At 55.4% G+C, this 12,539-nt stretch overlaps 3 protein-coding genes across 3 annotated transcripts; 2 read left to right on the plus strand and 1 right to left on the minus strand.

Annotated features, from left to right (window-relative positions):
* The first annotated feature begins 637 nt into the window (after positions 1-637).
* On the plus strand, positions 638-3,898 carry B0I36DRAFT_334903 (uncharacterized protein). Its single transcript, XM_046155400.1, is given in 7 exon segments — positions 638-1,102; positions 1,121-1,282; positions 1,292-1,335; positions 1,348-1,420; positions 1,430-3,299; positions 3,392-3,698; positions 3,756-3,898. Coding segments are annotated over 6 exon segments (2,502 nt in total). The 5' UTR covers positions 638-1,056; the 3' UTR covers positions 3,756-3,898.
* Positions 3,899-6,448: 2,550 nt separating this feature from the next.
* Positions 6,449-7,641, plus strand: B0I36DRAFT_425175 (uncharacterized protein). Its single transcript, XM_046162315.1, has one exon. It carries the CDS (start codon positions 6,800-6,802, stop codon positions 7,463-7,465), a length of 666 nt encoding a protein of 221 aa, XP_046007826.1. The 5' UTR covers positions 6,449-6,799; the 3' UTR covers positions 7,466-7,641.
* Positions 7,642-11,003: 3,362 nt separating this feature from the next.
* B0I36DRAFT_33810 (uncharacterized protein) lies at positions 11,004-12,040 on the minus strand. Its single transcript, XM_046155725.1, has one exon. The coding sequence runs from the start codon at positions 11,655-11,657 to the stop codon at positions 11,091-11,093; it is 567 nt and encodes a 188-aa protein (XP_046007827.1). The 5' UTR covers positions 11,658-12,040; the 3' UTR covers positions 11,004-11,090.
* Between the last annotated feature and the right edge of the window lie 499 nt (positions 12,041-12,539).

The following is a 12,539-nucleotide window of genomic DNA, read 5'->3' on the forward strand; positions in this document are numbered from 1 at the left end:
GAAAAGTAAACAATACCACAGCATTCAAACTAGTGCCCAAGGACATGTGCATGTGACTCAGCTGCCGAACAATACGTTGAACGATCGGACATCAAGAGGCGCGATGCTGACCGAGACGGCAAGGCCACAAGGCGTGCGTCCCGTTGTGGAGAAGGGTACTCTCGACGGATGAGGCCACCCACGCCCCAGAGGAGACTGAAGGGGTCCGCTGGGCAACAGAGGGACCTCCGCAGGTGAGAGAGATTCGGATCGGTGAGTTGTCCTTACGCCTACCTGCAAGGGATAAGCGTCAGAAGCAAGCCATTGTCGTCGAACCAAGACAGGGGCATGTGCCGAATCGCCAGGAGGAGCCACACAAAGGCTTTGCCCTTCCAAGTAGAGTACGGGTCGATCCTTGCGTTGCGTCTGATCGACCAAGGTCAAGCGACAGGGACGGTGACGTCCCGCTCAGCAGGGGGAAGAAAGACCCTTGCCACTGGCACAAAATGGAGTCAAGGAGGCTGGGTTGTCCCTGCCCATCTGCAGCGATGGCGTGTGCACAAGACTGGCGCGCTGCCAACATCACACCTTGCGATAAGAAGACCCTGGACCTTTGAGCGGGACTAGTGGAAGCTAGGGCTGTCCGCGAAACACCAGGTTGGTTCACGACGACCGTCCGATGGTGGCAGGGGGGGCATTCCTTGCTCAAGTGGACCAACCGGGATGCAACCGGATGCCCCCAGCACAGTGCTTCCTGCTCCAGGACTCGCAATGACCCGAGCGGTGACTTGTCATGCACATTGGCCAGGATTCATCCAGCCATACATGTTAAGGCTCGGCCGATATTTTGGGCCGCCGAGGCACACCGCCCCAGTCGCGTCCAGACGAGGCTCCGAGCAGTGTTTGGCAAGGCTGGTGGCTTCTCACAGGGGCTGGCTGACGCTAATGCACTTTCGAAGACGGCTGCTGTGAGGAGCCAGCTCCACTGGCTCGGCATATAAACTACTTCACCCCATTCACATCTGGGGACAGCCATCACGTTCAACACATCTGAACGACCGCCACGCAGTGTGCACGATGGTGTCAGCTATTCTTCCGGCCCGAGTAGCGACAGCGACTGACCGTCATACGACCATGTCAGCCATAGCATCGCCGCCAAACACCGCGGACCACCAAGATGGGGGCGTGCCTGGCACTGTTCCTAGACTCGCCTCGCACCACAATACCGCCAGCACCATTGATGGGGCGACTCTCTTCGCCCCTCTCGACCAACTCTTGTTGCGCGCCCGCAAAGTCATAAAAAGTCCCTCAGAAAGCACGGAAAAGCTTGCGGCGCTTGAAGAGATCGTCAAGCAGGTTTTGCTCAAGATACGCGAACAGAAGCAGGCGGGCGACACGAAGGCACGATCTCCCCAACCTCAAGGCCAAGATTCCGACACAAGTTCCACAGACATCACGTCTAACATCCAGACGGCAACATCGAACGAGGTCTCGGCCCGCCGAGCGTTGCCTTCTCGTCGCGTCCCTCGTCGCGTCCCACCTGCATCTGACCCTCTCTTGTCTCCCAACCTGCCGCAATCTGCTGCGGCAGCATCCGACAAAGCGATCGCTCCGATCAACGATGCTACTAAGACACAACCAGCGGCGGTAGTGGCGACCGTCGAGGAGGATCAGCAAGCCGGCGACAGCGACGGAGGAGCGGCGGATACTCTTCAGCAGCGTCTTAGCTGTGGCCAAGCGCCTTCGTCCAGTGCACCAACGCCTGACGACGGATCCGCCAGCAGCAGTGAGGATGGTTCCACGCCTGCGACAAGCCCTGACAGTGGCTGTGCCAGCAACAACACGACCACAGAAGGCACCGAGGACGAGAGCATGACGGACAACACCACCCATGCAAGCAGCAACCTGCATAAACAACGCGATGGGGTCGGCATGTCCACCAACGTTGAAGCACAAGTCTCCACAAACGCGGTAGCGACCACTGGCGACGAGGCAATCGAGCCCGCCAGGACCGCTGACGACACTCCGACGACTCCCGATCCTCTCAGCAGCGGCTCAGATCTCAATCGGCCAGGCGACAAAGACCTTTCGAGCGGCGACGCAGACGAACACCGTGGCAGAGCTCATGAGCCTAGCGATGAGCAATCCAATCCAGGCGCGGCCAGTAGTGGCGATGCCACCATCATCATGTCCAGTAGCAATGGCAATCATTCCGCCGCTGCAGCAACAGGGCTCCCTGGATTACGGCCGTCAAAGAGAAAGCCCGCGGACCCGGCAGGGGACAGTCCGGCGAAGAAACCTAAGGGCGGTGACTCGGGCAACGGAAGCAAACGCAAGAAAAAGAAGCCAAAGGCCAAACCCAAGATTCTCGACCACACACCGGAGACAATGGCCAAGCTTGCTAAAGCAAAGCCACCCAAACCTGTGCCGCAAATTTGCGACGAGACCACTGAGGAGCAGCACTTGTCTGAGGAAGAGGTCAATGAGATGTGTGGCGAAGCGAGTCGAAAGCTGGAAGCAGATATGCTTGGGCACTGGCTGCCACATTCATCACTCGGCGATCCTGTAGAGCACTGGACGGAGACAATGTGTGGGTTCTGGGCGGGCCGAGCTTATCTGATGTTCATTGTTGCTACCGAAAGTATTACGCAGGCGACATACACTCGTGATCAGCTCGAAGTCACACTCAGGAACATCGCTTATTGGATCGGAGTGCTATGCGCTCTGATCCCCAACAAAGGACGTCTCCAGGCACAGGCAATACGGGATCGCTGGCTCGACAAGGCCAGACTTGATACGGCTGTGCCACAAGAGGGGGGAGCAGACATGTCGCACAGGCTGGAGGACGACGATGCACGCCCGGCTACCAAGAAACATGATCCTATGCTCGACCCGGTAGCTGAACTAGCTTCACAGGTGAAGCTCACGCTGGAATTCCTGGAATCCACTGAACAGGATGCATCTATCATTGGACTCAAAACCCTCATTGCCTCTATCAGTCTGTGCGGAGATTTCAAGTCCATCGAAAACAGGTTAAGGGATGATGACGAGTACAAGAACGTATGCTTGAAGGAAGCGGGATACCGGCGCGGCGAAACGGTCACAAATGGGAACTTGGCGCTTAAGATTTTGAAGCGCATAGAGATCACGACAGTTCATACCCCAGAACCTCGCGATGGTTTCAAGGGACGGAGGCATGGAAGTGCTGGTTACAGAGACGACAGGCGGGTCGAGGACGCTCTTGGCCGTGGCGCCGTGGCTCTTGCACTATCGTCCAAACTGGGGTGCTGGGTGACCCTTCACATCCCTTTCTACGAGAAGTACGTTGACCGTACAGAGTTGTTCCCTTGGTCTATGTTTGGTCTTTCACTTAGCATCCAGGCTGACGAAGCCCACGGCTTCCACGATTCAGGTTTCCACACAGCTCTAAAGCACGGCTTCCCCCGGCAATAGAGACATTCAGGACAAAAGTCTCGAAGAAAGCCTCGAAGAAAGCATCGAAGAAAGGCTCGAAGAAAGCCTCGGAGAAAGCCTCGGAGAAGAAATTACAGGAAGACAAGGGCATTGCCATCCTCTTGTACCTCATTGCTGAGTTCGAGATCGACTACGCATATTTTTTCCAGGCAATAGACGGGGACTGGGCTCAGGAGCAGTGGGAAGATGTGTACAACGAAGTCAAGGCTGACTTCGAGAGTAATGCCGCGATCGCACGGCTGTAATAAGGGATGGGCCAAATAGACAGTTATCTTGCGTATCCGTTCCACCTACAAAGGACCTCTGTGTTCTCAATGTTATTTACATGGCTCAACTCGTTAGCAACATCGTCTCGTGTGACGTTCCTACTCATCGTATCCCCAATGAGGAAGGAATGACCTCGGGCATCATTCCTTCCTCATTTGGCTTAGGCCACACTTGAGCACCTTCCACCGACTGTTCTCCGTGTTGCACTAATATGCGCACCATTAATTGGAACCATTCCCCTGACATATTTCATCGTACCTCCTGATGGCATGCGAATATGCCGTCTAGAAGCCGATGCTACGTCCATACATGCGAGACCACCATTGAACCTTGGGTTACTCCTATCTTCATCGTAGCCTTTCCATGATGGCGACTAATTCCTTGTCTGACATACTTCCAACGATCTGTTCATTCGCACCCGGGCTGAATGAACGACCTGGGCTGGATGTGCCTTGCGCCCAGTCTTGGACTTGTCTAATTGTTTCCTCGCTGTAACCCGACTGACTGAAGTGAGACCCGCTAAACACAGGTTGAAGTACAGACCCGCCGATGAGTGTCCTCCATTTTTGGCTCCGTGGTCAGACCCACCTTTAACCAACTCCTGGCTCAACAATGCTGGTCCATGCTTGCAAGGGGCGAGCAGGGGTGCATCCCTGCGTCCATTCAGCAGGCTTCCCCGAGAGGAGTCTCGGTGGGGCGGCTCTGTGGGTGCTTGATAGCAGTTGTTCGCCCTGCTCCAAAAGCGGCTGATTGATCCATGCGATGGACTCGGATCGCAGCCGTAGTGCTGTTACGGCTAATCATATTCACTTGCAAGGGTGCACAACACAGCAGCAGAGCCCATAGTGTGAACTATGAAATCGAGGCTTTCTCCGAATTTCACGAGGCCGCCTCTTCTGCCACCGGCTCTTCCATAAGTCGACGACGCCATTCTCAACCACCCTGCCTGGGACACCTGGACTACGTCCATCATACCCTCTGTTTATCTAAGCACAACAGAAGTCGGACTGCCCCAAGATGCACCCCGAGAAAGGCACTGGGGCCATGGCGAGGATTTTGCGGCGCCAACCTAGCATCCTCGATTTGGGGCCCGGCGTACTACCGAAAAAATATGTCAGCGCGACGGAGACTATCCGCCAGCCTCGTCCGGGTTTCGGCAGAGAGCCTACCGTTCTGAAGCGGGAAGTTTGCGATCATCTACATGAAGGCAAGAACAGGCCCTTGAGAGTCAGGCACGCTGTAAAACAACACGAGGCAGCGGCGTCCTCGAGCAGCCAGGAAGCTGCCTATTCACCATTCGCTCCGCCACCGGGTGGTCTAAACACCTCGGCCCTGTCCTCCATCACAGAGGAAGACAGCTGCTCGCAAGCGCAGCTGTCGGGGCGCGCCTCTGCACGAAAGCCATGTACAGCAGGTCCCCTGCGGCACGTCACCACTCCCACTCTGGAAGTCCCAGGACCTGACGATAGGCAAAAGCCGGCACGCTCGACGAGTGACTTGGGCCCCGCCACTGGAACGTGTGCAACTTCAAGTGTCAAGCGTCTGCGACGCAGTAGCAAGGCACTATCGGAGCCTTTCCCTTTCCACGTCAGGTTTTCTCCCGAGCAGAGTTCTCCGGTCCGAAAACTTGATTGTCGGCAGGACTCCGAGACCGGCAGCGTGATCATCACCGCCAGCTGGGAGAAGACTAGACTTTCAGTCGACAGTTTCCACGTTAAGGGTGCGTGGGAAGAGCTCAACAACCGTCTATTGCAGAAGTTCGGAACTACTTGGATGCACACAGATGGCGAGAATCAGCTGCCTGGGTCCGAAGATCAATCCTCATTCGAATACCATATGGTCTCAGAGTTGGAGCTTAGCATGCAGGATGATCAGCTGATACTTGTCGCAAGTTGGCCAGACAGTGATGTTCAGTTGTCGTTGCTTGATGAGGTGGCGCTCGACTCTGCGAGGCGGCAGATCATCAACAAGTTTGGAGACGAGGTATGGAGATCCGAGTCACGACGTGCTGGACTGGATAATGCGAGTGTGTAGGCATATGGTTGGCGGAAGGACAATCGTGATTTTCTCTACTCTCAAAGCCTGTAGACCACCAACGGAATCGTAACCATTTCTTCTTTTCGTTCCCTTTGGGATGCGTAGCAATTCTCCAGCTCGACGATGCTGGAGTAATCTCGCGATGGGTAAACAGGGATATAGTTTTACAATTTTCTCGTTAACCTTCGCTGTAGAAGTCTTCTGAGTTGTTCGAGTGTGAAACTGATATGATGTACACCTGTGGAGGTTCCCACGAGATTGCGTGCCACTGAAGTTGCGCAGCAAGAGGAAACGAGCAGCTCTCAACGGGGTCCATCCAGCTTGACGTTAGTGATCAGCCTGCTAGAGCACCTAGAAGGTTCCACCTGTCCGTGTGAGCATAGATCCAAGCTCTCCGGCTCTCGCTCTCAACGTCCTGTTTATCATGCCACCAGGAGGTGAGGCCAAGGGTGTCGCCGCCATCACGCTGTCGCGATAGACTCACTTTAATTCGTGCATGACGGCATCTGGCCCTGCTGATCTCGTACAAAATTGTGAAGCCACATGACGGGCAGCGCCAATGCCTTGGAACGGGACAACTTTACCCGACCTCCGCAGCGGAACCCCAAAGAGCCAGAAGTGGCTGTGGTCCCGGAGTGCCTCATTAGTCAGACTGGTATGCACTCTTCCTCGGGCGCGTATTGGGCCGGAAGGGTCTTCACCTCGCGGAGTTCCAAGCGACTTGTGCTGGTGGCTCTACTGCTGGTCAGGCAGCGATAGTTGCCATTTTGCTCGTCACTAGTTGGCATCCAGCCATCTCCGCTTGTTATCGATAGTTACAGCTGGCGAGACTTCTGACGCAACAGAGGTTACCCACCGGTCTTATTTAGACACAGGCTCACTCCTCCTTCCAGGCTCTTCAGTCACTCCCTGATCAACAGTGCGAGCTGTGAAACCTGACTCGTTGACAAACACTCCTTTGTAAAAATCACCTTGTCTCGACGACATCACACTCCTTTTATTTCACTGAACATAGCCCCATTACCTGCTATCCACGATCAAGATGCAGCTCAGCCATGTTTCACTTCTCGGCGCCGCCTCTGCTGTCTCCGCCTACACCATGCCCGAGCTCGCTCGTCGTGGCGGCTCGATCTCAGTCACTCCTCACGACCGCTACTCTTCCTCGGTCGGCGTCCTTGGCTGCAAGATCAATACTAACCGCGTCGCTTACTGGCCTTCGTCGGTGTCTTGCGATAACCTCTGCGTTAGAGTGACCGCTAATGGCCGTTCAGTTATCCTATTGAAGGTGGACCAGTCTGGCGGTGCCTATGACATCTCCTATGACGCGTGGAACTACCTCGTTACCGGGCAGGGTGCGAAGCAGAATCCGGTCTACGGCGGCGGCGTCAGTGCGACCTGGGAGGATGTCCCTATGTCGCAGTGTGCCGATCTCTTGTCCGTCGCCGGCGGCAAGCTACCTCTGACGGCGGCAAACGCTATGAACTACGTCGCAAGCTGTGCTAGCAACACCTGGGTAGCAAATAACTACGTCTTCTATAACATCCTCGACCCAGCTTGCAAGTGGGGCTACGATGAGCTGTGTACTCTTCCTCCGCCCACCGTTAGTAACCAGCCGTCTTGCCAGCATCAGCTTGGTGTTCCAGTCACGTTCACCGGTCAGGGCTTCAAGAACATCGACTATGGTACTGGCAAGGAGTCGCCTCCTTAAGATAAGTCAAGCATTTCTTGCTGATCGCAGTGTCAAGACCTGGCTTTCCTCAAGGCCCTGCCGTCCTAGTGTCGCCTTTCGACCGCAGATCCCCTTATCACTCCCCGCTTCATCTCTGGTCGTGGATATGTTGATTTGCCCTGTGGAGCGGTGGTCGTACTAAGACACAAACAAGCCGTCATCTCATACTAGTCTATTTAGTTTTCTTCGTTTATATTTAGCTTCCAGTGATATAATAAGCCTTGTTCTACCGCGCAGTGCATCGTTCTCATGGCACACAATAGTCCCTTGTGTGCTCTAAGTTTCATTAGAGATAAAACACTTGCTCAAGCGGAAATGACTTGTGCTCTTGACTGAACCTTGAAGACGCCACTTACGACTCATGCCACCAAAGTGAGAGCTGTCTATAGCAGACTGACGCGGAACGAGGAGGCCCGGCAATAAGTCTCCCCAGTTTCACTGTCGATCAGTCAGTAGTAATTGCAGTCCACTAGGATGCCTCAATGAAGGAAGTCCTGGTGCGCCAGCAGCCTTGTCATTGGACATGCTGTAGAGTTGCACTGGCTCCAAAAGTGGCTCTTCCAGCCTGGGAGAATGAGTGACGACCCACACGACGGGCAGGGGTGGGCTTCGACCAATTCGCTTTCAAGCTGCCAGTCAGGCAGGAAGAGCGACTTATGGAGCATAATTCTAGCTCGGCGTCGTACTTAAGCGGACGGCTGTTCCTCCTCGGGTACCCTACACAGGACAATGGAATCGAGCCCAAAGCACTCCATGACCGACCAAGCACGACGGACGCCAAGAGATCAAGTCCGAGCGGACCGCTTTCACTATGACGGGTATGTCACGATGGCTCGCAGTACGACGGCCTTGGTTCGAGGACCTGTACTTAAATGACAGCAGGTAATATCACGGCTCAAACCTCCAGCAACCGGCGTCGAACTGTTAACAGCCACCCACGTCCACCGAAGCTGCAGAGGTACACAGATGTATATCCTTGCTATGGAAAAGTGGAAGGGTCGTCGAGGCCAGGTATTCCAGTGGCGCAACACAGCAAGACGGTGCTATGGTCCGACAAACTGTCAGGCAATTATCGACATTCCAGTCCGCCCCTCGATCTTCCATCCATGTTGACACAAAAGTCGATTGCCTCAACAATGGCATCCACCGAAGAACACGATCACGCACGGCTTGAGCAGTCCCGGTTGCGGCTGATGAGGGAGCCTCTCGGGCTTCAACCCCAGCAAACACTACAGCCGGGATGTCGGGGCCACCCCAGCGTAGACACGTCGAGCACTAGCCGACCCCAGAAGCGAGCGCGCTTGCTGGATAACCACAGTACTTACGGCAGAGAGGACGGCACACAACGGCCTGAGCTCGCCCAGCCCGATGCCGAAGCTCGTCCGCTTGAGATACCGCCAAAGCCTTTCAAGTACCGAGTTGCGCTGCCTGAAGGACTTTACTATCCGGTCCGGACCTTATCTTTCCGCCAAGATCGCGGATCAGACAACATCATCATCACTGTCGAATGGGATGACATTCCGCTCGCTCTGCGGTCCTTCTTCGTCGATGAGACTTGGGAAGAGCTGCAGCGCTGGGTATCGAAACATCTAGGTGGGCAATGGGGGTGGTATTTTAAAGAGGCTAGCCAAAGGTTTGAGAGTGAAAACGATTCAGACGATTACTCAGAACTCCACACGGTCTCACAGTTGCAGCTCAGTCAGCAGCGGGGATTGGTAGCAACTTGGCCAGCTAGCGATGTGCCATTGGAGTCGCTCGATGCCGACGCGCGAGAGTGTGCGAGAGATTATATTATCGAGCACTTCGGGGCGGACGTATGGAGAAACGAAGCGCGGCGGGCCGGACTGGTAGATAATGAGCATGCGCTGGATGAATAACCGTGATAATCGACGTGGCGATCGCAACTTGCGCTGGTGCGATGCACTGACGGGAACTCCAATATGGCTTCTGGAGGGTCAATATGGCACGCATTCGTATTGTCCACGTTTTTAGCACTGTTCTCGACTTGAGTTGGGGATAATTTAGACTAGACAGGGAGGAGAGGAACATTTCATTGCACCGAGCTGGTCAGTACCAGGAGAAGGCTTGCCCTTTATCTTTTACCTTTTGAGCCCTCTTACATGCAGCTGATTATGCCTGTCATAAACATACCTGGACGACGACAATGTCTCAATCAGCATTGCGCCTCGGTCGGCCGGCCAAATCTTGCGGCTGGTACGTCAGTAGGAGAACTACACCAAACTGGCGTCGAGCAGTCCGCACGACGATGTGGCGGAGGCTATCATCGACTGGCAGAGTCCCGGGCTGGTCGCAGCAGCACAGCTGTGGTGTGACCGCGAGACCTCTCGAAAAAAACCCGCTCTGCTGCCGTAGACGTCCCAATCCACCCCTGTCCAGGGTTGAAAAGCTCCACTCGTACCTAGAATGTCATGAAGAAGACGCTGATGGCGCCGTAGGTCACTAAACAGAGAGCCTCCGCGGCTGCCTGCCAGTCCATAAGAAGCTCTTGCAGCGCCTCTGTCACACTCGCACTTCTGGTCATGTCGCTCAATGCGGCGGTCCGCAATGTTGTACACTGTGAGTATTGGCATTCTCTTGCACGTGCCGCGCATACGCTTGGAAGCAGATCTCACTTGAAGTTGTGCTGTTGCAGATATGGAAGCCTTGCTTCAGCCCGTCCCGAATAGGAAGGAATGATGAGCTTCTGTTCGGTGTCATGATGCTTTCCTAATCGGGTAGAGTCTCCACCTTTGGACCAGCTCCGTAAGTTGGGGGGCCGTGCGACTGGAGGCTGCCGCTCTCGATTTCGGAAATTGCCTTCACAGGACGAGTTAACCAGGCATGATCGGCGTGGAGTGCGATGATCTCGAGAGCTAGAACAAGATTTTGAAGCCTGCACGCTTCATCACTAACAGGATTAGAAATGAACTTTTGGATTTCGTTCCGCTGAATGACCGCCTGAAAGGACAAATATCAGTAGATGCTGGTCGCTGCCATCTCCAGTGCGCACATCACAGACATGCAGGCCTTGCACACACTCTCCGCTTCCTGCTCCAAGGACGAGGAGGCAGCGAGGCAACTGAGTGGAGGAAGTATCGCCTGAACACGATGACTGCCCTCGCACGAGGAGCGTACCTCGCTCCCTCGCTTGTGCACTGTGAGAAGGATCGTGCTGCCCTGACACGCCGTGGCTAGTGAAAGTACTGACATCTGCACAGCTGTCCCACTAATGAATTGTGCATGCAAGTATCGTGCGATCCCGCTCTGCACCAACGCAGACGCTAGCTGCCGTCCCCAACCCCCAACCAGGGTCACATACCATGTGGCGCATAGTGCTTATTTTTCCATCTCGCCAAATCAAGTTGTGCGTGCGAGGAAAAGCATGGTGCATACCCGATACACAGGGTCTTTTGTTGTGGGGCTGAAATGAAGCAGGCTGGCTGACACTCGGGGGTCTCAGTGCACCAACACTCCCGAGTCTGCCTTCATGCGTCGACCTGAACGCCGTGCTCTTAGCCGACCTGCTTCACCACAACTCACGGGCCTAGATTCCACATGACCACAACACAATCAGCATACACGTTGAACTCCTGTCTCCGGCCGGTCAGTTTGATAGCGCGCCAGAGGCGTGTCTGCATGGGCCACATACCCTGTCGGCAGACTGCAGCAAACACGCTTCCGCGACAACCGATGCACTCATCGAACTGGAGCTACCATTCGCATTCACTGAGGCGACGCTGCAGCGGTAGCTTGTTGCACTACGAGAAGCGCAATTCCTCACTCGGAACGGGTCCGCGTCAGATCGCTCGTCGCACCTCACTGAGCGGCTATCCGCGAATGATACGACATCGCATCGAACATCACAACCGAGGAAAAGCCTCAGGGTAGTGGTCTGGTGTATGGTCCCCCACGCAGGTATCATTCTAGTCTTGGCTTCATGACAGGTGTCACGGCTACAACTAACCTCTTCCTGCCCACAGCACAGCGAGAATCGGCGCGACGCTCTCCCTGCTCGGCCGCAGATGTCGATGCGACAGGCGAAACCTCGTGGGCAACACCAAACACGGCAGGTTTCTGCACTCACAAGACAACAAGCGAACTCCTGCTCAAACCATGATCGAACACAGAGGCGACAGTTGAAGTGGTCATGACGGAGTCCCGTGTAGCGCATTCAACGAAAGACTCCGTCGTTACAGGGCCACAGCCGAGACCCGGTACCGCGTCGGGCTCGTCCAACGAGTCGACATCGACCAGCAACCCATCGAATCCCAGCCATCGGAGACGTCCGCCACAGCACAAACGGTGCGGCCAACGAGCTGGCTGCGCACACAGCAGGTGGACAATTGCTGCTCCGACCAGAGAAAGACAGGGACAGAGTACTGCCTGGCTAAGGTCCAGAGGGACCAGAGGGACTAGAGAATGTCCCCGTGGCTTTGCCTAGTATCGCTGCCCTGGAGCTTCTATCAAGGGCAGTCACGATTGCCGGAACGACACTGGAGTTGTCGAGCATGCCCAGAGTTACACTGCGCCACCGACTACTCCCCATGAAGTTCAAAAAGACAGTAGTGTGCACGAGCAGAGTGTTGGGGACGAGTGCCGTGATGGCGGCAGGGAACACGAGAACCCGGGAGTGAATCACATCTCCAATAGTACAAGCACCACCATGGCTGAACAGGTCAATAGGACGCCCATGCCGAAGACGGGGTCGAGGACCACCCGCAACAAGACTGCCTGCGCTCAACAGCCTCGTCAGCGAGGAGCTTCCGACCACAATGGACATCGACAACAACCCTGCCGCTGAGTCTGGCCTCTTGAAAGAGTGCTGCCGGGGAACCTCTAAGGAGCGGTGACCTCCGCCATCATTCGCACGAGGCTGTTGGCGGCGATCACGGCAGTTCTTGCGGATCCAGGGGCGGCGAGGACAGCCGGGAACCCACGATGCACGACATCACCAACGTAGCGATGGGTCACGATGGCATCCTTCCTCAGGCCACAGAAGCCGGGAAGGGTGAGGCAGACGATCGCGCGAGTGACCGCGGCATCTGGGGCCTGG

Source organism: Microdochium trichocladiopsis, assembly GCF_020744255.1.
Source record: "Microdochium trichocladiopsis strain MPI-CAGE-CH-0230 chromosome Unknown B0I36scaffold_10, whole genome shotgun sequence".
Classification (NCBI taxonomy): domain Eukaryota; kingdom Fungi; phylum Ascomycota; class Sordariomycetes; order Xylariales; family Microdochiaceae; genus Microdochium; species Microdochium trichocladiopsis.

Excerpts from the sequence above, each read along its gene's own strand:
- B0I36DRAFT_425175 (XM_046162315.1), top strand. The coding sequence starts at position 6,800 with ATGCAGCTCAGCCATGTTTCACTTCTCGGCGCCGCCTCTGCTGTCTCC.
- B0I36DRAFT_33810 (XM_046155725.1), bottom strand. The coding sequence starts at position 11,657 with ATGCGCTACACGGGACTCCGTCATGACCACTTCAACTGTCGCCTCTGT.